This window comes from Solanum stenotomum, chromosome 3, assembly GCF_019186545.1.
Source record: "Solanum stenotomum isolate F172 chromosome 3, ASM1918654v1, whole genome shotgun sequence".
Lineage (NCBI taxonomy): Eukaryota > Viridiplantae > Streptophyta > Magnoliopsida > Solanales > Solanaceae > Solanum > Solanum stenotomum.
In genome coordinates this window covers 30,245,279-30,271,391 of record NC_064284.1, presented here as the reverse complement: position 1 = coordinate 30,271,391, position 26,113 = coordinate 30,245,279, and the positions used below count along the sequence as shown (strand labels likewise).

Here is a 26,113-nt window from a genome sequence, read left to right as displayed (position 1 = left end):
AATCCCAAAATGATTAGGAACTCAATACTCAAGACTCAGAACTTGAAGATGCTACTCCTCTCAAAGATACTCAAATTATGGAGTTCATGCGGAATTTATGGGCATGAACGAATTGACTCAACGATCTCAATGATAATGTAGACTCATGAATACATTCTCATACTCACTTACTCGAGTCTTGAAACAATTTATGAGTTATTGTAGAAGACTCCTCGAAAAAACTCAAACGGACTTCTCAAACTTTACTCTTAACTCTTCCTTGAATTTGAATTATGAATTCAAGGGTTATGACTCATGTTATTAATGATCTCTCGATGATTAATGAAGGTTTAATTAGTAGGGATTAAGAAGAGAATGAAATTTCGACTCAAATAAACAAGTACAGAACGAGAACGGAGAAGGAAAATGGCCCATTTATTGGGGTCTGATTGGGCGAATTGCTAGCGCGCCGCGCCAGACCTCCATTTACTGGGGGCCTGATTGGGTGCACTGCTGGCGCGCTGCCCCAACCTTTATTTACTGGGGGTCTGATTGGGCGCATTGCTGGCGCGCTGCCCCATCCCAAATTTAGAAAGTTTTAAATTTTTCTTGTTCGATTTTGGGTCCTAATTCATATAAAATTCATTGGATTCTTCCCAACCTTATTATATTCGTCAACCTAACTCAAGTACATGAAAATCTACTCGAAATTACTCAAGAATTACACTTACTCACAAGATCCTCACTTCAAAAACTCAACAAACTCCATTAACAAGGAATGAAGAACAAAACCTCAAGAACTCAAATCATTCAACATCAAGAATGAAATTACGGATAAAAATCACAATATTGACGTGTGGGTGAATGAACCCAACACTATGAGAACTTACATACATCAAAGAACTAGGTTCTTGGCGAAATCTTGAATTTCTTGAACGAACGCTTGAAACTTTGAACTTTTTATCCTTTTGAATCTTCTCTCTAAAAATCCTAAACACTTTGGGGATGAATGAAATTGATTCTTATCAGTTTAGACCCTTAATTGGGTGAAATTCGCGTTTAGAATAAGTGGGGTAAGGAAAAGACTAAATTACCCGGTCCTATTTTCGGGTAACTTTTCTTAAATGGATAGCCTGACTTCAAAAGGCCATATCTTCCTCATACGAGCTCGAAAATTAGCAAACTCGGTGTGTTGGAAAGAGGACTCAAAGATATTTTGTTTGATATCTTATGGGTCTCCTAACTCATTCTGTACTGAAAGTTATGGTCGTTTGAAGTTAATCCTAAACTTAAAAGAACTAAGGAATGACTTGAATGAATTCTCTTTAATTCTTTTTGGAACTCAAGGTGCTATATCTAGTGACCTGACCTTAGCACTTAAGAAATTATAAATTCCTTGGTAAAATCCTACTCACAACGAAGAAGGGTTCGAGTCTTAGTTCAAAAAATTTATGGAGTGTTACAATAATATCTCTCATCTCTTCAACATACACCCAACATTAAAAAAAAAAAAAAAAGGAAAGTATTTTTTATGTAGGTGGAGTACTTTTTTTCATCTAGTAAGTGTCAAGATGGTGGATAATAATTTGAGGTGTAATGGATAATTAGCAGGATATAATGCGGAGAACATGTAGAGTAGTTACATGATATACAAGAATATGACACCATTTTCTCCACTTTATACATACTAATTATCATACACTTTAATATTTAATATTGATATTAAAATGCACATATACACCAACAATTAAACCAATCTACACCTCCTATATATATATTTTGCAGGATATGATTCCAATGTGCAAGTAGTGACTACTAACATTATTACTGGTTTCATGTGTAAAAGAACCATAGTTATTATATATAGATGGAGGTATCTATCAAAATTTCCTTGTCACACAAGACAAGAGCCATAATATTCCAGCCACAATAAGTACAAGATGCTTGAGTTGCAGTCCTACTTTCCTCTTTAACTTTTTCCTATAGGTGTTTTCTGTTCCTTCCCTAATTTTCCTGTCTGGACATTTCTTCTACTTTTTCATCTAACTACTTTTTTTTTTCTTTCTCAGTTTTTCTTCTGAAATATATATACTCTTCTAATTTCTTTTGGTCAATAAATTAAACAATACGTAAGGCAAACGCTTTTGCTAGTCTTGGATGTTCATTCTCATCGAAACAACAACATTAAAGGATCAGATATACTCTTAAACTAAGCAAAATAAGATGGCCAGAAGAGGAGTCTTGGCATAATTGATAAAGTTGTTGGCTGTGAAAATAACTTCTTGCAGAAATCCAAAAAGATGGCATACAATTAACTCTTGTGGTGTGGTCCTTCTCCAAATTCTCTACATAACATAAACTTATTACATCAGACGGCTCTTTTTTTTAATAGTTTAGTTAAATATACCGTTACCGTTTAATTTTTTCCTTGTTATAACAGCACCCATCAATTAACCTAATTAAATTTAAAAAAGAATCGAATATACTTTTAAAGTATGTGAAATTAAGCTGATATACCTTAAAGACACAATAATGTATCTCTCTTTGTGGTTTATTCCATTTGGCTTATGGTTTAAGACTAGAATAGAAGTCTAGTTGATCAGGTCTGGCTGTTGCTGATTAAGATTGATGAGGAATAAATGTTAATTAAGGGGTAGGTAATCAGTTGTAATTTTAAATTAACAGTTGGAGCATAAAATTTTACACCTTAATGAGCAAATCTTAGGCAATAAATAAACATTAAGATGGTCCTGAATGTGTGACAAGTCAATTTTGTGTAGGCTATTAGGACCACATAAATGTTGCTATTTCATTTTCCATAAAAATGCCTTTTTGTTCATTGTCATCCAATTCTCCCGTTCCGCTATTATTGGCACATGGGCATATTTAAACAAAATCAAGGATATGAGTCATTAAATGTATTTATTATTATTATTATTGGCACATGGCATATTTAATTTTTACAAATCTGTGCTAAGGTAGCTAGTAACATAGATCACATTAATCATTTGGAAAAATCCTTCCGGCCCTGAAAATTTGGCTAGAATGGTAAAATAGCATATTTTATATTATATTATTTTATCTTTTTAAATATTTTTATCCTTTTAACTTTAATATATTTTAATTAAAAAATGGAAAAAAAGATCAGTTTCTTTTAAAATAAAAAAAATATTATAGCCTTTTAAAATTTTTGATCAAATTTTCTGATCATTTATTATTTTATAGCTCCCTTGTTCATTAATGTTTTTCTCTTTTTTATTTTCTTTCTTATATCTCTTGGATAACTAAAAAGTGCACAAGTTTAATGGATAACATAGGGAAAAGGCAAAAAAATTTCCTTCAATTTATCTCGAAATGTCAGTTAAACTCTTAAAATATTATGGTGATCTATTATATACTTTTACTATTTAAAAGTAAATTTTTTACCCTTAAAATTAATGTGACAAAAAAATCTAACAAAAAAATAAAAAATAGATATGTTAGAAATTAAAGTAAAAAAATAAATTAGAATCATTTTTCCAACCCCACCCCCACAATCTCAAAGCACAATTTTTTTTAATTCGCAATTAGGTTAATTCTCATAGATTTGTTAGTGAATAGTTTTATTTTATCTAGAACTTTTTTAATTATTTTAGTTGATTATTTTTATCTTTTTCATTTTTTTGATTTTCTTAAAAAAAAATTAGTTGTTAATCAATTTTTGGGTTTGATGTTGATGGTAGCTTTATGAGTTTGGTGGTGATAAATGACGAGTAGCAAAAACTAAAAGAGGAAATTCAAGGTGGTGAAAAGAAAAAATGATATTGATAATAGTGGTGGTGATATTTGGTGACGAGTGACGAAGAAGAAGAATTAAAGATGATATAGTGATGATAAAGAACAAAGAATCGATAATGAAAGTGGTCGGGCATGATTTTTCTGATGAGATGAGAATGAAGTGGGTGAGAATTAGTGATGAAGAATATATAATTATTAGAGAATTTTAATAATTAATTAGGGATTAATTAGTATAAAATATAGTTACCAAAAAAAAAGTTAATTATTTTAATAAAGAAAAGAAACCAAAAAATATAAAAAAATTACAATTTCTGGCATAGAGATAATGTGACAGTATAATATATCACATACTAGGAGAGTGATGTTACACATATTAAGGTGTGACAAATTTACTTTTAAATAATAATACTATATAATGGATCATCATGTTAATTTAAACATGTCACTCACGTTTCCAAATAAATTAAGGAAAATCGATACCCTTTGCTAATACATGATTTTCTATTTTTTCATTCATACTAGAGATTCCAAGGATATTTCATACCAATCCGCGGGTAAGAGTATACTTTTATACATTGCCCACTAAGAAATTAGTTGAAGGATATATCTTATATTAAAATTGTCTAATTAGCTACTTCATATGTCTCTAATTACTTGTCTACTTTTTTTTTTAATAGTTGTCCCTAATAACTTATCCATTTTGATAAATCAAAAAAGGATAAATTTTTTTACCTATTATACCCTCAATTAAATGATAAATTACTTTAAAAAATGTATAACTTTTCATCCACTTCATAATTAATAGGGGTAAAATGATAAACTCACTATGTCATTAATTATTTTCTTAATAGGTGTGTCAATTCAAAAGTGGACAAGTAATTAGGGACAGAGGGTATCTTATATAGAGGGTGAAATTTTACTTTGTACATTTATCATTAATATTCCCTTTATCCTTAATTACTTGTCCACTTTTGAATTGACATATCTATTAAGAAAACAATTAATGACATAATGAGTTTACCATTTTACCCCTATTAATTATGAAGTGGATGAAAAGTTCTACATTTTCAAAGTAATTAATCATTTAATTGAGGGTATAATAGGTTTAAAAAAATTGTCATTTCTTGATTTGTCAAAATGGACAAGTAATTAGGGACAACTATAAAAGAAAAAGTGGACAAGTAAATAGGGACAGATGGAGTAGATTATTAATTTTTATTGAAAAGTCAATTGTGTAACTTGCCTCCTTTTCATCTCTATCAAGTTATATAATATTCCCTTTCGTCTAGGGCGTACAAAAATCAAATCGATCGATAAATCGAACCGAAAAAAATGTTATTGATTTATTGTTATTGGGTTAACGATTTTTTAATGGTTTTATAAAAAAAAAAATTATTGGGTTATCGATTTGATATTGGTTTTTTAATATTGGATTATTGGGTTAATCGATAATCTATTAAGAATATATTAATTTACTATTTTAATTTTTAGTCATACATAAATATCAAACAAACAATATTAGTATAATCACTATATTAGACTATAACTATAAGGACCCTACACAATTAACATTACTTAATTAACTTGTTCTCTACATTTACCCTTTAGGTTTTAGTATTACTTTAGTCTTTAGGTTCACAACATCAAAAACCTAAAAAACTAAGAACGACGACGTCTAGGGTTTGCAACGATGACGGCAAGGGTTAGGCAATGACTAGGGTTGTCAATTGTGAGTATTTGCTATACTTTTACTACACTAAGAAGAATTTTTGCAATCAATGAGTAATTAGATTTCTCTCTTTTTTATTTCGCATTAAATTATTGGACAAGTCATATATTTATCTTCAAAGTATTTTCTTATTGGTTAAACCGAAAACCAAACTGTTAAAGACAAAATTGATAAACCGAAAATCGATAACAAATATCTTATTGGTTTGGTTATCGGTTTAGCATATTTAAAAACCAAAAACCGATAAACCGAACCAATTATACTTAAAATCGAACCGATCGATACACACCCCTACCTCCGTCCCATATTATATGTCGCCCCTTTCTAAAAATAGTTAGACCACAATATATGTCATTTTATAAAAATTTATGCATAAATTACCATTTTTTGCCCATTATACCCTTGATAGATTAAATAATTAATCTTGAAAATGTATTTACTTTGACTAACCTAGAAAATCTACTAGTAATTAATTTCATTGGGAGAGTACTTCATTCATTAATTAACTACTTTCTTTATTCACTACTTATTCTATAAAATCTGATTTTGAAAAAAAATTCAAACAAATTAAAAATAAAAGATGAAAAAAATTCAAAAATAATCTTGAAAGTTGAAGCTTCAACAAATTTTATCAAGGAAGATGACATTTCAAAAAGTTCAAAGGAAAATTTAGATCAATTTGAAGTAATGAAATTTGAATATTCTGTGATGTTGTCATGTTTGCTTTAATTATTTATACATAAAAATATTTTAAAAAATATTTTACACAAAATATATAAGAAATTGAGGTGGGAAAAACTTGATTTTTAAAATTTTTTGGATCAATTGGTGAAAAAATTTGGCTCCAAAAATAAACTCTAAAATTTAAATAGTCATCCAAATGTATTTATATTTTTGAAATATAACATTTCATCATTTATTATAAAGTTGTCATAAGTAAACATTAAATAAGGGCATAAGGATAAAATTATATTATTTCTTAATACAAGTACAAATGAAAAAGGTGACATATAATATGGCACGAAGGGAGTAAGGTACAAATGACGGAGCACAATGAAGTGATGAACAACTCCCACAAAATTTTCTCTTATTATATTTTTTATTTATATAAGTCATAAGAGAGACTTCACACCGAAGGCAATTAAGTTTTTGTCGATTTGCCTGTTTTAAAAAATTTATTTCTTTTGTTTTACATTAATCTTAAAAATAAATTTTAAAAAATATTTCTTTTATCCTACTTTAATTTAATTAGTATATAATTTTTTCAAAATTATGGAATCCGTTTAGCTATGGCTTTTAGTTTTAAATTCATATTATTTAGTTATAGCTTTATTATTTTGAATGTCGATATTATTTGCTTATATCTCGTAACTACTTTGAGTGAAAAATTAACGAGATGATTAAAAATATTTAATGACATCTTAATGAATCTTTTCACATTAAATTTGCGCAAACAAAAAGTAATTAACAACTTAAAATATCTAAAAATTATATTAAAAAATAATTAACTTTCTAAATTCTATCTATGTCACGTAAATTAAAATAAAAAAATAATAGATATTGAACTCGTGCTAGCACAAATACCTGTGTCTAGTTCAATATATAAAAGGAAGAGATTCAACCAATAAGACAATTGGAAGTGTCAAAATTGGTGGATTAGGCTAAAATTGGAGAAGTTAAAATTATTTGAATTAAAAATCGAATTGAGTCATGATCTCTCAAATTTACTTTGGGCTCAAATAGATTGAGCTCGAATGGGCTAAAAATTGAGTTGGATCTATTCCGCATAATTTGACATGTTTTATCTCAAGAATTTTAACATATTATTATTATTATTATTATTATTATTATTATTATTATTATTATTTACATTTTGTAATTAATCACAATTTAAATTTCAACTCAAGAAAATAAAAATATGAGTTCTTGATTTTGAAGTGGGACGTCACCTGACATTATTCAATATGGAAATACATACATTGCATCCATACAAATAAAGAATTTTAAGGAGTTGCATTGAAAATTAAATTGAACTCAATTGAAGATCTTTTTAAAATGGATTAAAACTTGAACGGATTGAGATTGATCAAATTTAAATTTTCTTGAATCCAACCCACTTGTATCGGACAAATTACCTATATTTGAGTTCCTTTTGACGATCCAAATGAGAACTAATTTTGTGCTTAGTGAGGGGAGTAATATTCAATTTAAAAATTAAATGAGAAGTTGGTGGGTGTAGTTGATTGATTTATTCTAGAAATCTTGTTTAATTTGCCGAATAAAAATCATCCAGACACCTACTCCAGTCATAGCCTTTGAATCTTATCCACAATTCAATAGGACAACAAGTTTTTTTTTTCAAAGTCACATTTCAAATTAACCCTCGTTTAAACTTACACCATATACTAAACCAATAATTGAAGTAGCTAGGTAATATTAAAATACTAGCCACGCCGTGATTTCTTGGACTCATCATCACAATTCACAACAAACCACGCAAACACAGATTAAACAGTAAGACAAATCAGCCTAATTCAGATTAACAAAACACAAAATCAATTCTCCCCTTTTAGTCAACCTTAAATTAAAGAACCAACCATATATATATATGAAGCAATCAAGATTTATATTAGCATTTTAATTAAGAGAATAGGATACAATAACGAACGAGAGTTATATGTTGATTTTAAATACCCCTCAACTTAAAATGGGGTAAGAATAAATTGAACTAGAAGCATTGTCCTAGTTGTAATTTTTTTTTTTTTTTTTTTTTTTTTTTGCCCTCAACTCGCAATCTTAGAATTAGAATTGAAAAAAGGAAGATACTTACCATCTGAGTAACTTTTTTTTTTTTTTTTTTTTGCAATAAATAGAAGAGTGAAAGAAAAAAAAGGGGTTGGAAATAATAAGAGGGGAAAAAGCGAATAGGGACAAATATAATGGTATCCACGTTGAGACAGCACATTGTCTAGTTTTGTTCACATCAATGAATACAACAAATCTCTCTCTCCACTCACTTTAAGAAAATGAAAAATCAATCCCAAATTAAAGCCGTATCAATCACTCCAACCATTACCTATCTTCATCTCTATCGATTAAATTAATCACTACCCCATCTTAATTATGACAAACACTTCATACTACTGTTCCAAATTGAATACCCAGAAACCGCAAATTACTGATGATGATGTCAAAATTTTTGGATTCTCCTTAAAAAGTAAGGGGAAAAAAAGGAAGAAGAAATAGTACAGAGAATTGATTTCCGAGAAGGAGAACAAAATTCAAAATTCAGATCGAATAATAATATGGAGTAATTAATTCACATAATATTGAAGGAAAAGAATATATGTGTAAAATAGATACATACATCAGGATTCAGGTCGACTCACGAGTTGCGTTTTGCTCGATCGATCGATCGGGGAATATTATAACTTGTTTTATTATGTTGGCCGGCAGATCAGGAACTCAGTGAAGCATTAATTCATATTGAATTTACAGAATACACCTTCTCTTCCTGTTACCACCACACGATTTAGAATTCTCATCAACAGAACTGAAGAAGGAATCTACTTCCTCTCTTGCCGCCACATCGTAAAACTCCAAATCACTTAGTAATTTCCTCTTACACGAGATTCCCCTTTTAGGTTTCTTAGGTGCCGGTGGACAGCTGAGAATTTTGGGGATCAAATTCTGAGGAGATCCAGGGGTTCGGATTTCTACAGCTTGTTCCTTATTAGTAGTAGAAATACATCTTTCTAGATCATGATCTTTAGAGATATTTTCATTTTGTGAGATGATACTGGGTAACTGGATTTCAGAAAGAGGTCGCCGGGATTGTAGATCTCTAGACATGATCCAATTGGGAGAATTGGGGAAAGTGAAATTGGGGGGATGTGCTTTGAAGCTTAAGGTCTCATTATTTTTATATATATATATGTGGGGTGGAAAAAGGAGGTGAAAGAGAAAAATTGTTAGTTACGGCTGTGGGGGCTGCAATAAGGAGACGCGTGCCAAACAAGGTAATTGAGTTTTCCATTTCTTTATTCTTACACTAACTACACAACACTATTACCATGACGGACTGTCATCATAGTTTTGTCATAGTAATTAATTAAGATTATTATGGGGAAAAAATGAAATTAAATTCTCTTTTTTCCATGTTTATTTACAAAATAATGTTATACCTTGCCATTTTTTCTTGTTTTGAGAATGGATAGATACAAGATTAACTCCTCTTGTTAATATGTCAACTATGGGCGTTGCACTTGGTGTTACTTGTTAGGTATATTTTTTTTGGAGAAGTATTGGGCGCGAATTATTAGTTTTATTCATGAACTATTGACAGTTTTAAAAACACTCATTTACTTGACTAACTGGACTTAAATACTCGCCAAACAAGCAAAATGAGTGAAATACACCCCTATATTTTGCCAAATTTAGGGGTGTTCTTAACACTCTCGGCTTTTTATTAAGAGTTTCATGCTTCTACAAGAGTTTAAGACCATTTGCTATGTCATGTGCAAATTGGGATTTCGAGGGTGTATCTAAGTTTAGTTACTCAAGTAGATGAGTGTTTTTAATACTGCCAATAATTCAGAGACGAAACTAATAATTTACGCCAAATTCAGAAGTATTTTCAATACTGTTTAAAATATATATATATATATATATATATATACATATATACCATGATTCTTGAAGAATTTTTTTTTTCACTCCACAAAAATCCAATGCATTGAACTTAGAACTGAAACAAAACTAGACAAATCTACCTATGTTTCAAGTTTTGATTGAATGACATTTTACATTATCACTTTCATCATTGTGTTCTCTATACTATAAGTTGTGTGATACAAGTTAAGATAATCAAATCTTATACATGTATAATAAAGTCAAATACATATGAATCTGGTATAGGTAACATGCAATTATATTTATTTATTGACATGGGAAAAAAATAAAATATATGAAAGATAGATGAGAATAAAGACAGATTAATTCAGAGAGAGGGAGAGGGGGGGCAGATTCGAGAACCTTTGGTGTCTGAGTCAGATCTGAAATTCATGACATTCTGTTTTTTTTGGGATTACCATGTGAATTGTGAAGTTCACAAGTTGCTTTTGATGGTTACACAATCAACTTTGGGTACCGTCATATGCCACTTTTTCTCACAATTTTTGGTTTCCTATGACACAAATAATTACTCATGTTTTTCAAAATTACTGTATCATGAGTTATTTCTATTCTTCTTCAAAAATATTTCCAGACTTAATTACTCTCTGAAGAGTATTTAAATGTTAAAGCCTTAAAGGGTGGTTCGACGTTCATTACAGTCAATGGTGTTATTATTACGACAATTATGGAAGGCTGGGAGCTCGCAGAATGAGCTATAAGACCTAATGACCCCCATTGATTGGTACTATCTTGGTTTTTAATATGAATTAAAGATTTTTCACATTGATCTCCATTCATTATTTTTGTTGACTCGGGGGTGGGGGTTCGGTTCTCTAGTTCATCTTATCAAATTTCGATTCGATTCTTAAATTCAATTTTTCAAAAGTGTGCACCGAATATCAAATCAAACTAATTCGGTTTGTTTTTGTGTTTTTAAAGCGGGTTTTTCGGTGTGAATAAAAGAATGGCCAAAATCAGGGGCGTAGGCACATGCAACTCAGAGTGTCCAATTGGACACCCTTCGTCGGAAAAAAATACCGTATATATACCTAAAATGATACACGAAAGTGATTAAATAACATATTTTGGACACCCTTGATATAATAGATTGTTGTAGCCCCGTGGGTTTAGATTTTTTTAATGGGTTTCAAACACATTGAATGAGTTAGTGGTCGCATGTTCGAATCTCACTAGCAACAATTTTTTGCCTTTTAAAAAAAATCTTTTGTTGAGCGATTTCTGGACACCCTTCATGAAATTTCTAGTTTCGCCACTGGCAAAAATCAAAGTATAAGACACTTAAAAACTTAAAATCATGTTATATGTCGTGATGTGTCTCCCATAAAACACTTATTCTGCTTAAAATATCATATTTGTCTTTGTCAAGAATATTGTGCCTCCAACTACTGCTCGTGGAAAATAAAATGGAAGATGAATTTCGTTACATGACGTACATTGACAAAAATACGTTTGAGTTTCTCTTGGGAATTAATATTTGAAGTTTATATGTGTAAATATGTTGTTGTGTGTGTGTAGTAAATTTGTTGTTGTGTGTATGGGGGGAGGGGGTGAGATTCTTTGGTGCACCGAAGTTTCGAGACTCTTACACTGAATATTGAATCGAAAAATCGAATTTTTGAAGGAAAAAAAACATTGACACCAAATTGAAGAATCAAATTAGTTTGGTTCGATCCGATTTTTTTTAATCTTCCGGTATACATACCCACCCTTATTGTTGACAAACGTGAGGAAATTGTAAGCAATAAGGTTCGCGGTAAAATGGTAAGTGGTTTTTTCATTTTTAATAGAGATCATGGGTTTGAGCTATTAGCTATGAAATCGATCATCTTTGTTAGGGAGCATTTTACTCCCTAATGTGGGATTTTCTAGTACAAGTAGGGTGGGCCTTCAGACCGTTTAAATCGAATATAAAAATTTTGGTTTCAATTTTTAAATTGAAGAAATTATGGTCCAATCCAATCCAAATAAGTTCAGATTGGATTTCTAAGTTCGTCACGAACTTTTAAGATTTTTGATTTTGACTTTTGAGTCTTTAATGCAGACCATAATAATTAATAGACTCAATTCACATAATACTTTACTCCTTAAAATAGACAAGTTTATATGATTAATAAGGATTAAGATCACCTTATCGTTCATGTCGTGTAGTTTCATATTTGACTTAATACTATAATAAATAAGATCGTGGAGTGTTAATCCTGGACATTTGAAAATTGGACTTACTAGTATTTGACACATTTGATATTGTCACGATCCTGACGCATCATGATTGGCTCCTACACAATCCTCCGATGGAAGAACCAATTACCAACTCAAATTTTCTTAACCCATCAAACCACTTTAAGAAACAAGTTATGATGTAAATGCTAGGAAAACGGTTCAAAACGATGAAAGGATCAAGTTCACATAAACTCAATCATTTAACAAAATCATTTGTGAAATTTAACTCCCCAGAACTTGAAAGTTATAATTCTAAAACTCTAAAGTATTTAGAATAAGGGGATGCAACCCCAACAGAAAACATAAGTCTATAATCTAAAATGTAGGTGTCTGAAGAGATGGACAATAAGCTAAAGAAGAATTCATGGCAATTTGAAAGAATAGTTCACCCTTGGGTTCACATGTCTTGTTTCCCACAACTGAGGTCTCGAAGCAGCTGTCGAAATATACATGTACTCCACAAAAAAAAAAAAGAGCAAGTGCAGTATTAGTACCCAAACAGCTTGCACTGATAGAATCATACACCTAGTTTCAAAATATGAATGTAAACAAGTAACTACAGAACAATAATACATGTCATCTCATATACCAACAGTCACAACATAATACAGATTCTGAATCACAACTTTGACTTAACATGTATGAAACATGTCCTAGATGATCATAAAATGCATATACTCGATTCTCTCATGGTTTTAATTCCCTGGAGTAGGGAGGTAATTTTTGGAAACGAATGTGTACTCAAAATGACGTCCTATATATAGGTGATGGTGTGGTTGTTTTCTAAAGTATGTAATGTGTGCACGTTAACTATTTTGTAGTATTATTTGTGCAGTACATGTACGAAAAACTAGAAGAATAATGTGAAATGACTCCATGTGATAATCTCATGCAATGAACATGTTTATTTACTTATGGTTTCAAATTGGTTGTTCATTGTGATTGATATTGTGCATGTTGTTTGTGATTAATGATTGGCTCAGTTATCATGTTGTTACAAGATATTAACGATTGACTTGAATATCATACTTGATATGAAGCATTAACACGGTTGACTTGGGCGCCGCGCCGATACACTAACAATTTTTGTGTGGGTTCCATACGAGAATCAAATTTTCATGTTGCTTCCATGAGTGGAACGTTTTTCTTATTTATGTTATATTTATCACCTGTTATGTTTTGAGTTGTCGAATTGTTGTATTTTATTGGGGGTGGTTCTTATGTAGACCTAAATTTCATGTTGAACACCATAGGTTGTGCCTTAGAGGATGCTTGGATGGTCCAGATTACTTAATAGGTGAGTGGGACTTGGATATGGGTCATTGCGTTATTTGGTGGGGGCATGCTTAATGTGTTTTGGGTTAGGGAAAGTTAGTGATTGGAATCTTGTTTGGAGTTGTTTTACATGAATGGTGTGTGTTTTGCTAAAGTGGTCTAAAACATTTTTTTATAAAGAGTAGGCTTAGGAAGTTTAGAGTGAAAATAGGGTTGAATGTTTAGTGGTGGAATTGACAATAAAATGAAGTAGGAAGTTGGGCGTATGTGTACTAGTTTATTAGGCATTATACCTGGGATGATACAAGCATATGGGCAAAGAATTGGGGTGATGTAACTTTCATATTGCATGTTTTCTTCTAAATGTCTACTTTACATTAGGTGGTGGATTCAGGTCGACCGTTGATGGACATCAACCAGTATGTATTGTTTATACTGATACTACTCTTGCTATGCACTTGACATAGTCTGGTTGCGGGAATCAATGATGTTTCATAGGTGAAGATGATGATCACCATTACTTCTACTTGTCTTTCTCTATGGTGGGATTTGTGTCTTATTCTTTCATAAATTGTACTCTTTAGAAGCTCTCGTACTTGTTTAGACTAGTTCATTGGGGAGTATCTAGAGTAGTTCTTTATGAAGAACCTTGTTTTAAATCAAGTTAAAAGTATTTTCATACTTAAATAAGATGTTAGATTATGTTTTAGTTATTTATGCATTGCTTGTTTTTAAATTAGGTGTTAAAAATTCTCCAATCTAGGTGTTACAATAAGTGCCCGCGCGGTTCAGTGAGTTGAATCATGAAAAGATCAAAATTTCTCTCGAGAATGAGATTAATCTACTTACTTACCGATTCAAGGTGTTGACCAGGCTGGTGGATGACCTAAAAGTCTGGCTTAGTCTGACCAGAGAGCATCGTTACATGCATCTCCTCTTCAATTCCTAAACTACCTCAATCTCAGTAAAATAAATTGTCAAGCAATTTTAATTATTGAGTATACTCTGGATTATTTGTGTTTTCTAGATTAGGCCCAAACTTATTGTAATGTGGATTTATCTGGGTAAGAGAACTCAAAATCAATCTTCTCATCAAGCCTCAATTGTTAAAGCTGGATTTTTATTCAAAGAGATCGAACTTTGATCGTCATAATTGATTACCCAATTAGTTTAAATTCTACTATTCCCTTCGATCACGTTTTATCTGTTCATTTTGAATTGTTATATTCTAGGTGTTTTGATAGTCCTCACAAATGCAGGGACCTGGTCCCTGGCTGAGTTCTCTAGTCCAGATCTATAATGGGGTACAACTATAAAGTTGTCGTGTCAGAGGTTGGTGAAGCGTCAGCGTAGTACACCAATCAGAATGGACGCAATTGTTTGCTCAACGGTTAATAACTCTTTATAGTTGACTTAGTCAACATGACAAACAACAAATTAATTAATTCATTCAAAAAGAGAAAGAGAGCCAGCAAGCCTTTCAAAAACTCACAAAGAACATTGCAAGGGACCTGGTCCCTTCAAGATTGCGTATACGAAAAGGTGACAAGATAGTGTGTCAGAAAAAGCTGCTGGTAGGTGCACAACTTTTCTAACCAGCAGGCTCTCAGCTAATAGGGTCGTCTCAAAGAGTTTGTGTTGATTTTATATAGTTTCTTCCCCAAAACACAAACTCAAGATTTGGCAAACAAAAACTTGGATCTTCTCTGAAAATTCATAAGCTTGAAAAGAAGGTCATCTTCAAGGAAGAACATTGCTCATATCAATAAGGGACCAGATGGAGTACTAAAGAGTCTTTGTTGTATTTTGAGCTTTGTGTCTCATGTGCTTATATTGTAAATCTATTCCTAATCTATAAATGAATTAGATCTTCGTTCTGTTCTACCAAAAGTCTAAGTCTGTTAAGGTCAACTGATTTAGTGGGCAACATTGTTGCTGCTTAGTCAAAATTCTAAGTCATCTAGTGGTATGTGATTTAGTGGGCAGTGTTGTATCTACTTAGTTGAAGTCTAAGTTATCTAGAGGTAGGTAGCTTAGTGGGCAGTGTGGTATCTGCTTAGGCTCGATTAAGTAATCATTGTATTACTTAGTGTGAGATTAAGAGGTTAATCTCATTGTTGTGGTGTAAACTGTGTTTTACTTTTGCTTGAGAAGATTAGTAAAACAATTTGAAAAATCATGTGAGACAGGTCGTGGTTTTACTCCCTCGAGCAAGGAGGTTTCCACGTAAAAATCTTGTGCCTATTTTATATTGTGATATTTACTTTCTGCACTGTTATTCTACTGAGGAACCTGGTCTCGTGGTCACTGGTGGACGCATACATTCCAATAATTGGTATCAGAGTTTAGGCTCTCTATCTGGTTAACACCAAGAGAGAGATTCCTGAAGGAAATGACGACACCAGTGAGCGTGCAAAGAAGTCAGTCTTCCACAAGATCTCTTCTTTCTAAGGGTCAGTTCTATACGCACTGGAGGATTAGAATGAGAGACTATCTCATAGAAGAGGATATTGAAGTGTGGGAGGTGATATGTGAAGGTCCTTATGTGCCAACTACGGAGGTTAAAGTTGGAGATATAACAAGGTGATTCCCAAAACTAGAAAATAGTATAATGACTCTGACAAGCAACTAGTTCAGAAAAATCACAAAGCCAAGAAGCTACTTATGTTTGGCATTGGAATGGACGAATACGATCTGATCTCTTCGTGCGAATTAGCCAAAGAAATTTGGGATCTGGTGAGAACTACCTATGAGGCACGAAAGAAACAAGGAAATCTAAGCTAGATTTCTTTACTGCTTAGTTCAAAAGTTTCACCATGAAAGAAAGTGAACTTGTTCATGAAATGCGCACAAGATTCTCCACCATTATAGATGAGCTCATGCTCCTTGAAGAACCAGTCCCCTTGTGCATACAAGTCTCCAAGATTCTGGAAATTTCTCCCAGATCTTGGACAAATGATTTTGCAACTGGCAATAAGACAAGGGAACCTGAAGAAAGACTCTGTGTGCACTGTTTGAGCATCTTCAAGCTCATGAGATGCATATAAAAGGGAAGGGTCTCATTTTCAAAAGTGAAGACATGAGGGCGAGTCTAACTAGTGATGCTGATCAGAAGGGAGATGCAAAAAGGGATAAATCACTAGCTTCTAAGGTGTCACAAAGTAAATTTTCTAAAATAGATGAGACCATGAAGAAATAAAATCACAACAGTGCTACAAGCTCTAGTAACGTATGTTACAAGTGTGATCAACTAGGTCACTTTATTAGAGACTGCTCTATAAACAAAGTTGACCATGAAGAATATGTCAAGTCTGGAGAAAGTAAAGACATAGAGGGGCACCTGGTCCATGACAAGCCAAGCAGAAGAGAAGACTTTTTTTAGGCAGTGAAGAAGGATATGAATGCATGGGAAAATTCCTCAAGTGACTCAGATGATGCTTTCATGGCTAAGTCAGATGAGGAAGATGCTGATGAAAAGGTAACCCTATCATACTTCAAGCAAAACTTGAATACTTTTTCTACCAGTAAATTGAGAAAGCTAGTTGTTGTACTACTTGATTTGATAAGTGAGCTAACAATTGAGAAGGATCTCGTGAACAATAGCCTAGACATATCTCAAGATAGAAAATTGCTTTAGTTGCCCAAACATCGGATATTGAAAGTCAAATGGTTGTTCTAGAAGCTAAAAATTTAGAACTGAAGGAAAAGATAAAAATGGCAGCTACTACAGTTTTTAAAGGAAAGAATAAGGCCAACAACTTGCAGCTGGAGCTTGAAAATAAGCTGCACACTGCTGAAATGAAGATGAAATTGGCTCTAGAGAGAAATCTTGTGCTGGAGAGGGCCCTGGTCCGTGTAAAAGAGGAACTTGAAAAATCCCTCAAATAGACCAATTCCTCTAAGATCCTTACAAATCTAATTAGTCAAGGCAACAATAGTAGAAGAGGGCTGGGCTATGAGAAGATAGATCCCCCAGACAATCCTCACCGTAAATCTGTTTCTGATGTTGACGATCTGTTGTGTGTGCATTGTGGTCGAGATGGACATCATAAAAGAGATTGTCCTATTTTGAAAAAATATGAAGGAAATTCGTTAAACTATTCCAAACAGAGGAATAGACTGAAGAAGGGACCTGATCCTGCTTATGGTCCCAAGTTGAAGAAAGCCAGTTTGCCTTACTGGAAAAAAGATTTTCTTATCACTCTGTTATATGCTTATTGGGAACTTCGTCTCAAATGGGTTCTATGGAACACACTATTGAGGATGTGTACTATGTCAATGGTTGAAGTACAATCTTTCAAGTGTTTCATAGATGTGTGATGAATGAAATAAAGTTAAGTTCTTATCAGAAAGAACGTGTGGTCACAAACTTACTCTCTCGGAGATGATTTTGATAGAAAAGAGATGCAAGAACATGTATATTGCTGATCTGATTACTGCTCGTTGAGACAGTCTCACTTGCCTTAGTGCTCAAAGTGAGAATGTTGAGGTATGACATGAGAAACGTGCTCTTGTGAATGTTTCTCTACAGCACAAACTTGTACCAAGGGACCTGGTCCCCAGTCTGCACAAAATGAAATTTGCAGATAACAAAGGTTGTGACGTTAGTATTAAAGATAAGCAGATCAAACCATCCTTCAGGTGAAATATGCAGACTTTTAATCTTTCAAAGAACCTTTGGGCTGAAATGATGAATGTTATATGTTCTGTGACCAAAATGATGATATTGAGAAGCTTAATCTCAATGAAGTTCGAAAGAGTAACTGTGGGATATTCATCCTCCAGCAAGGCTTATCCGATGTATAAAAATGTGCATTGAAAAAGGATGTTCATGTGATTTTTGATGAGCCTGGAAGAATTGAGAAGTAAGTTGCAAAACAAAGAAGATTCTGAGATGGAATAGATGTTTCAGATTCAGAGAGATGGTTTAAATAGTGAGCTTGCTGAATAATATCCTCTTCACAGATCCATCAGTCCCAAAGAAGTTGATGCAGATGATGAACATGATGAGGGACCCGGTCTTGTGGACAACTAAACAAAGATGATGCAGTTCAAACTGATAATGTGAATTCTGGAGATGAGAATGAAGAAGCTAATAAAGCTCAGTTTGAAAGAAGCAAAGTATGACACTTGGTTTCCCAACCAGCTGACAGGTTGTCCAAGTTCCTCTCAACAATGGTTTCAAAAGAGGTAAAATTGACAAAATCCTCTTTTTGAAATCACAAGGAAATGAAATGTTGATCATTCAAGTGTATATCAATGATGTCATCTTTGGAGCAACCTTTTGAGTTGTTGTGTGAAGAGTTTGATGCATTCATGGGTAGTGAGTTCTAAATGAACACGATGGGAGATTTCTTCTTAGAGCTACAGATTCAGCAAACCTTTAAAGGTACCCTCGGTTGTCCAGAAACGTACATTAATGAGCTTCTCAAATGGTTTAACATACTTGAAGTTAAGACAATGATAAAGAGGGGTAATGTCATCATGAAATTTTGCAAAATGGAAGATCAAGTGGCTGACATCTTCACTGAAGCCCTAAGCAAGGACCAGTTGTATACTCTCATAAGAACTTAGCTACAGAGAAGAAGATAACATAGCGTTCAAGGCAATTGATATCTGATCAAAGACAGGGACCTGGTACCAGTTCAGAGAAGCTGCTGAAAAAGTTTCATACTATAGATGCCTAGACAATTCATACTCTCATGGGCACTAACTTGAAGCTAGATGCTGATGAGCCTGGTTCAGAGATTCCATTCTTATACAAATGAATCACATTTGAAGGTTGTTGAGAAAACCTTCAGACATTTGAAGAAGACATGGGACCCGGTCCTATTCTGTCCATCAGGAGACTTTTTTATTTGGAGTGCATGATGATGCTGATTATGCTTGGTATCAAGTTGGTGGAAAGAGTACCTCAGGAGTGACTTATGTTATAGGCTGATCTCTCACTCATGGGGAACTAAAAGGCAAGATTCAATTGCTCTTTCATCAACTGAGGCAGAAAATGTAGCAAGTGCAGCTTGATGGGCTCAATCTTGTGGATCAAGCAGCAGCTTGAAGCTATTAGAAGACCTGGCCAAGATAATCAAACTGAAGTTTGCAATGCTGAAACATTTTCTAATGGATTCTGCCTGAAGCAATCAACTCTCTCATGACTATGCAAAGGGAGCAGGCATCCTTGTTTTTATGTTATGTATGTTTTAGCAAGTTTAGTCTCATACCTTTTGTAGGTATACGCACATGAAAAAAGGGCTGAAAGAAAAGGGAGGTCAGGACAGATCTAGGCAATCACATTCAAACTAAAAGAGGGACCCGATCCGTTCTCGAAGGTTAGCACTCTTAACATTGCAGTTTAAATTATGTATGTGAACCGTTGCAATTGCCATATGTCTGTCATTCAAGTATATGACCGTTGTCCCATCTTTTGAATACCAAAATGACACTTTCTTCCACATAATACACCATTTCATTTCCTTTATACTCCATATTTCTTTTCAAATCCCCTTCAAAAATCATAAATTTTCAAAACCTTCTTTTCTACTTTCTTAAAAAAACACTTCAAATGTGTAAACCCTCTGGTCCTACTAGAGAATTTTATGATGAAGATGTTTTTAAGTGTGAAGACGGACCAGGTCCTACAAGAAAAAAAGAGATGGTGAGAAAGATGATGTTCAAAAAGGAAAAGGTTGATGTTCTGAGAACTCAAAGTATTCTGAATAGGAAGGTGTCTGAAAAAAAATGTAAAAAAAAATTGGTTCCTCAATTATTGATCTATTCATCTCGGAGGCCTTGAGTAAGTTCGATTTCATCAATCTTTCTGTCATGAGAAACTCAGGCTTGGGTTGGAAGTTATGATAGTTGTTATTGCTAACCGGGATACTGAAATGGTTTGCCTTAAGGCTTAGCTTTTGAAACAGCACAGCACAATCAGAGGGACCAAGTTAAAAAATTAAATAAAAAAATTGGCATCCCTAAAGGTTCAACATTAAGGCTGGGCAGCAAAGAATGTGAGCTTTAAAAGAGGCTTCTGATAATACCATGCTAAGGGAAATGCTCCACTAATTCTATTCTCTCAATCCCTTGCCTCTAAGTCATCCCTTCTCTTCCTAACTTTCTAAGTCAATCCTCAATCCTCTTTTTCTATTGAACCTAAATGGGCATTGTTCTGGTTTTCATTCGTCATCATATTTGCAATGCTTTGATGGCTGATCTTTTATTTATGAATGAAAAATGTCTTGCTTCTGCTGGCTTGTCTCATTACTTTATGCATTTTTACCCATGCTTAGTATTTCCCAAGTGGCCATGAATTTGTTTGAACTGCATTTATGTCAACTTGGTTTACTGCTTTAACCCTTTTTATGATGTCAAAAGGGGGAAAATTGTTAAGGTATGAGATCAATGATGTTAGCTATTTGAAGAAGACATGGGTCATGCTGATAGGGGGAATCAATGCTAGCTACTTGAAGAGGACATAGTCATGCTGATAGGGGGAAGAAGTTGTTTGTCATCATCAAAAGGGGGGAAATGCTATTTTGATGATTTGACAAACTTCGGGGATGATGAAACTCCAGTTACCTGAAGAGTTTTTATTGATAGGGGGAACTAGTGAATAAGTCTGTTATCATCAAAACGGGGGAAAATGTTATTTTGGAGTTGATGATAAGTTTTGATAATTTAACAAACTTAGAGATCTATCAAGGAACCAAATCCTTGTTATTGGGACTGTCAGTGAGATGAATGAACAAACTCAGTGTGAGGAATATTTGTGTGTCATTATCAAAAAGGGGGAAAATGTTATATTCTAGGTGTTTTGATAATCCTCATAAATGCAGGGACCTGATCCCTGGCTGAATTCTCTCGTCCCGATCTATAATGGGGTACAACTGTGATGCTGTTGTGTCAGAGGTTGGTGAAGCGTCAGCGTACTACACTAATCAGAATGGAAGCAGTTGTTTGTCCAACGGTTAATAACTCTTTATAGTTAACTTAGTCAACATGACAAATAACAAATTAATTCATTCATTCAAAAAGATGAAGAGAGCCAGCAATCCTTTCAATAACTCACAAAGAACATTGCAAGGGACCTGGTCCCTTCAAGATTGCGTATACAAAAAGGTGACAAGATAGTCTGTCAGAAAAAACTGCTGGTAGGTGCACAACTTTTCTAACAAGTAGGCTCTCATCCAATAGGGTCGTTTCAAGGAGGTTGTGTTGATTTTATATAGTCTCTTCTCCAAAACACAAATTCAAGATTTGGCAAATAAAAACTTGGATTTTCTCTGAAAATTCATAAGCTTGGAAAGAAGGTCATCTTCAAGGAAGAACATTGCTCATATCAACAAGGGACCAGATGGAGTACTAAAGAGTCTTTGTTGTATTTTGAGCTTTGTGTCTCATGTGCTTATATTGAAAATCTATTCCTAATCTATAAATGAATTAGATCTTCGTTCTGTTCTACCAAAAGTCTAAGTCTGTTAAGGTCAACTGATTTAGTGGGCAGCATTGTTGCTACTTAGTCAAAATTCTAAGTCATCTAGTGGTAAGTGATTTAGTGGGCAGTATTGTATCTGCTTAGTTGAAGTCTAAGTTATCTAGAGGTAGGTAGCTTAGTGGGCAGTGTGATATCTGCTTAGGCTCGATTAAGTAATCATTGTATTACTTAGTGTGAGATTAGGAGGTTTATCTCATTGTTGTGGTGTAAACTGTGTTTTACTTTTGCTTGAGAAGATTAGTAAAAACAGTTTGGAAAATCTTGTGAGACAGGTCGTGGTTTTACTCCCTTTAACAAGGAGGTTTCCACGTAAAAATCTTGTGCTTGTTTTATATTGTGATATTTACTTTCTGCACTGTTATTCTGCTGAGGGACCTGGTCCCGTGGTCACTGGTGGACGCATACATTCCAACATGAATTTTGCATGCCCTTCAAAACATAATGATTAATATTAGTATTTTTTTAAAAAAAAATTATATTAATTAATGTATAGTCTTAGGTTTTGAGAAATACTTTAGTGAATAAGTAGTTAATGTTGAAGATAAAATAAGAGGGAAAAAAATGATAGACTTTTCTTCATATATTAAAAGTGAAAAGTAAATGAAATCTATTTCTAAAAAAGAGAAATATTGAAAACACCTCTAAACTATATACAAATTATTAATTTCATCCTTAAATTATTGACAGTCTTAAAAAGATTAATTTACTTGACTATATGAATTTAAATACATCTTCAATCTTTCATAATCTTTATTTTTTTTTAGTAACGTTTCATCACTCCAAGAGTAAAGGTACTTAGAAAAAGAAAAAAAAAAGTGAGGAGATTTAATGAGAGGGTTGGAGATTTGGAGTGCCACTTTGTCTCTTCGTTTGTAGCAAATGATGGTAACTCTAGCACGCAACAATATATTGCGGAGGATGCAACTCTGACACTCATCTGTTTTCTTCTTATATTTATACATAAATTTATAATTTGGTACTCAAACCTCTTCAACTTGACTAATTTAATTCATGGGAATTAAATAAAAATCCTTTACTCAAAGATAATAAAACTAAATAGATTTTTAACTGTGACTTTGTTTAATTACATCTTCAACAACCATTCCGTTCATCGCTCATGAATGCACTAAAAGGGGTGGTTGGGTAATTTAGTAGAAATTAAGTTATTTATGTATTAAATTTTATATAAATAATAATATATTTAAAAGAATTTTTTTATTTTGTATTAAAATTCAACACATTTAATATGGTATTGGATTTGTAATTTAGAAATTCGTATAGCCAATATAATAAGTTAGGAGGAAATTTCTATATTACTTTACAGAAAATGTATATAAGATGTAATAACCAATATGTAAATAATTAACCTTACATGACTAATTTCTATAGTTAATGAAATTTGTATATCTTTAACAAGCTATCAAATGACTCTAAATAGTCATATAAGTGTTTCTCCGATCCTTTCGGTGACATTTGGTAGCTAGTAAAGAAACAATTAATGTATGACAGCTAATTTAGAAATAAGTTATTTATGTAAAAAAAAATTAGGGTGAACAACACAAATTCCACTATTTTAGGGCCAAATTACATCCCGTAAGCTTTTGAAATTATCATTCTTGCTAGATTTTGATCTCTAGATACATGTATCTAGCGCGTCCACATATATGTATCTCAGATACATGAGATCAAAATTAAGTGTAATTTGTTTCATCATATACAATGTATCCAATTGAAAGCGCATGTATTGGGATACACTGACTCTCCTACTTGTCTCTCTCATATTTCGCTCGCCTCTCTCTTCTTACGCTTGCCTCTCTCCCTATGTATATTCTATCTTGTATTTAAGAATGTATCTTGTTAGTTATTTATGTAAAAAAAAAAAATTAAGGGTGAACAACACAAATTTCACTATTTTAGGGCCAAATTACGTCCCGTAAGCTTTCGAAATTATCATTTTTGCCATATTTCGGTCTCTAGATACGTGTATCTTGCACGTCCTCATATATGTATTTTGGATACATGAGATCAAAATTAGGTGTAATTTGTTTCAGATACATTGTATCCAAGTGAATGTGCATGTGTTTGGGATACACTGACTCTCTCGCTTGTCTCTCTCCTATCTCGCTCGTCTCTCTCTTCTCGCTCGTCTCTCTCTTCTCACACTCGCCTCTCTCCCTCCCTCGTTTGTTTCTCTCCCTATGTATCTGTATTTCAGAATGTATCTTGTATCCCGAGATACATGTATCTACTATGATTCACATATATCTAGGATACACTAACTCTCTCGTTCGCTTCCCTCCTATCTCGCTTGCCTCTCTCCCTATATATGTATCTATATTTCAAAGTGTATTTGGAAGTAACAAAATTGTATTTGGGTGTATCCGACTTGAAATTTGGTATAAACTTATTAATTAGTGAGTCAATATATAATTATTTTAAACTATAGGGAGAATTAGTGAATATGGTAGGAATGTTTGTATAATTAGTACTTTTTCCTAAAATTAATATGACATTTGGATTACAATTTAGAAAATCTCACAACTAATCTCCCTTCATTGTAATTTGTTTTTTTGTTTTTGACTTGACACATAAATTAAGAAGAATTTTTTTTTTTAATCTTATGGTTTAAAATTAAAATATGTGAAAAGTACTAAAATTTTCTTTAATTTTGTGGTCATAAACATGTCATGTGAAAAGTTATAATTAAAAAATTTCCAAAAAGAATTTTTTTTAAAAAAAATCAAACTAAAAATAAATAAAACAAATAAATTAAAACAAATAAAATACATATATATGTTATAAGAAAATTTATGTACTCTTATATTGTGTGGAGTTAAAAAAAATAATGAATATCTACATTTGCATACTTCTACCGAACTATCAAACCACCCCTCGCCGCTCTTGTGTAATCCATTTAGGTGTGTTTAGTAGGAAGGAAAACATTTCCTGGAAAATGTTTTTCAATTTTCTCATGCTTGATTGATTTAAATTTTTTGGAAAATATTTTCAAATCAATTTTTTTCCTTAAATTTAAGAAAATTGATTTTCATTAAAAAATTAAGGAAAATATTTTTTAAAACTTTAGCTCATCCTTAAACTATAATAACTTCTTTTCATACCCTATCATGTACCCCATATCCGATCTTCCCCATCTAAAAAAAATAAAATATTTAAATTTCAAATATTTTTTTTACTCCTACCCCCAAACCAGCCCCCCTAGCTCCCCAAACCAAAAAAAGAATTCAAAAATTATTTTTTAAAAAAATTTCAAATTTTAATATTTTTTTACCTCACCCAACCCCTACCATCCGTACCTCCTCCTCAAAAAAAATAATTATTTTTGAAAAATATTTAAAATTGGCCTATTATCTGATCTCCTTTTGTTTCTTAGTTCTAATTATTTACTATTATAGTAAAGATATGCAATAGTAATTTAATAATATAATATTTAGACGGTTTTAATTAATTATTTTTCCTACACTATGATGGTTCCTTCTTAATTTACCGCTAAGATGTTTCTTTTCCCTAATATAATATGATTTTCTTCATTGTAGTAAATCTTGATAGACACGCGAACAGCTGAAAATGCAAAAAATATGGAAAGACTTTTTACTTTTACTCTATAGGACAATGATATTATTCTTATACATCGGAGATCTAGATTGGCAGATAAACAATAAATATGGAAGAAATAAAATTCTTATCGGTAAAAAGAGATAGTTCTAGGGTGTGTTTGGCATGAAGGAAAATGTTTTCCTGGAAAACAAGTAGATTTTTGACTTATTTTTCATGTTTGGTTGGTGAGTAGAAAATATTTTCTGGAAAAGATTTTTAGTTTTTGATTTATGAATGAAAAATGTTTTTAAGAAATATCTTTTATTTTTACTAGAGTAGAAAATAATTTTTGAAACTGAAAATATTTTTTAAAAACAAAATTAATTTTTTTT

At 32.4% G+C, this 26,113-nt stretch overlaps 2 protein-coding genes across 2 annotated transcripts in view; both read right to left on the bottom strand.

Moving 5' to 3' along the window:
• The window catches only part of LOC125857508 (malate dehydrogenase [NADP], chloroplastic), a 1,084,261-nt gene that overhangs the window by 198,581 nt on the left and 859,567 nt on the right, over window positions 1–26,113 (bottom strand). The window lies entirely within an intron of this gene.
• On the bottom strand, window positions 8,766–9,398 carry LOC125857529 (cyclin-dependent protein kinase inhibitor SMR1). Its single transcript, XM_049537132.1, has one exon. The coding sequence runs from the start codon at window positions 9,335–9,337 to the stop codon at window positions 8,978–8,980; it is 360 nt and encodes a 119-aa protein (XP_049393089.1). The 5' UTR covers window positions 9,338–9,398; the 3' UTR covers window positions 8,766–8,977.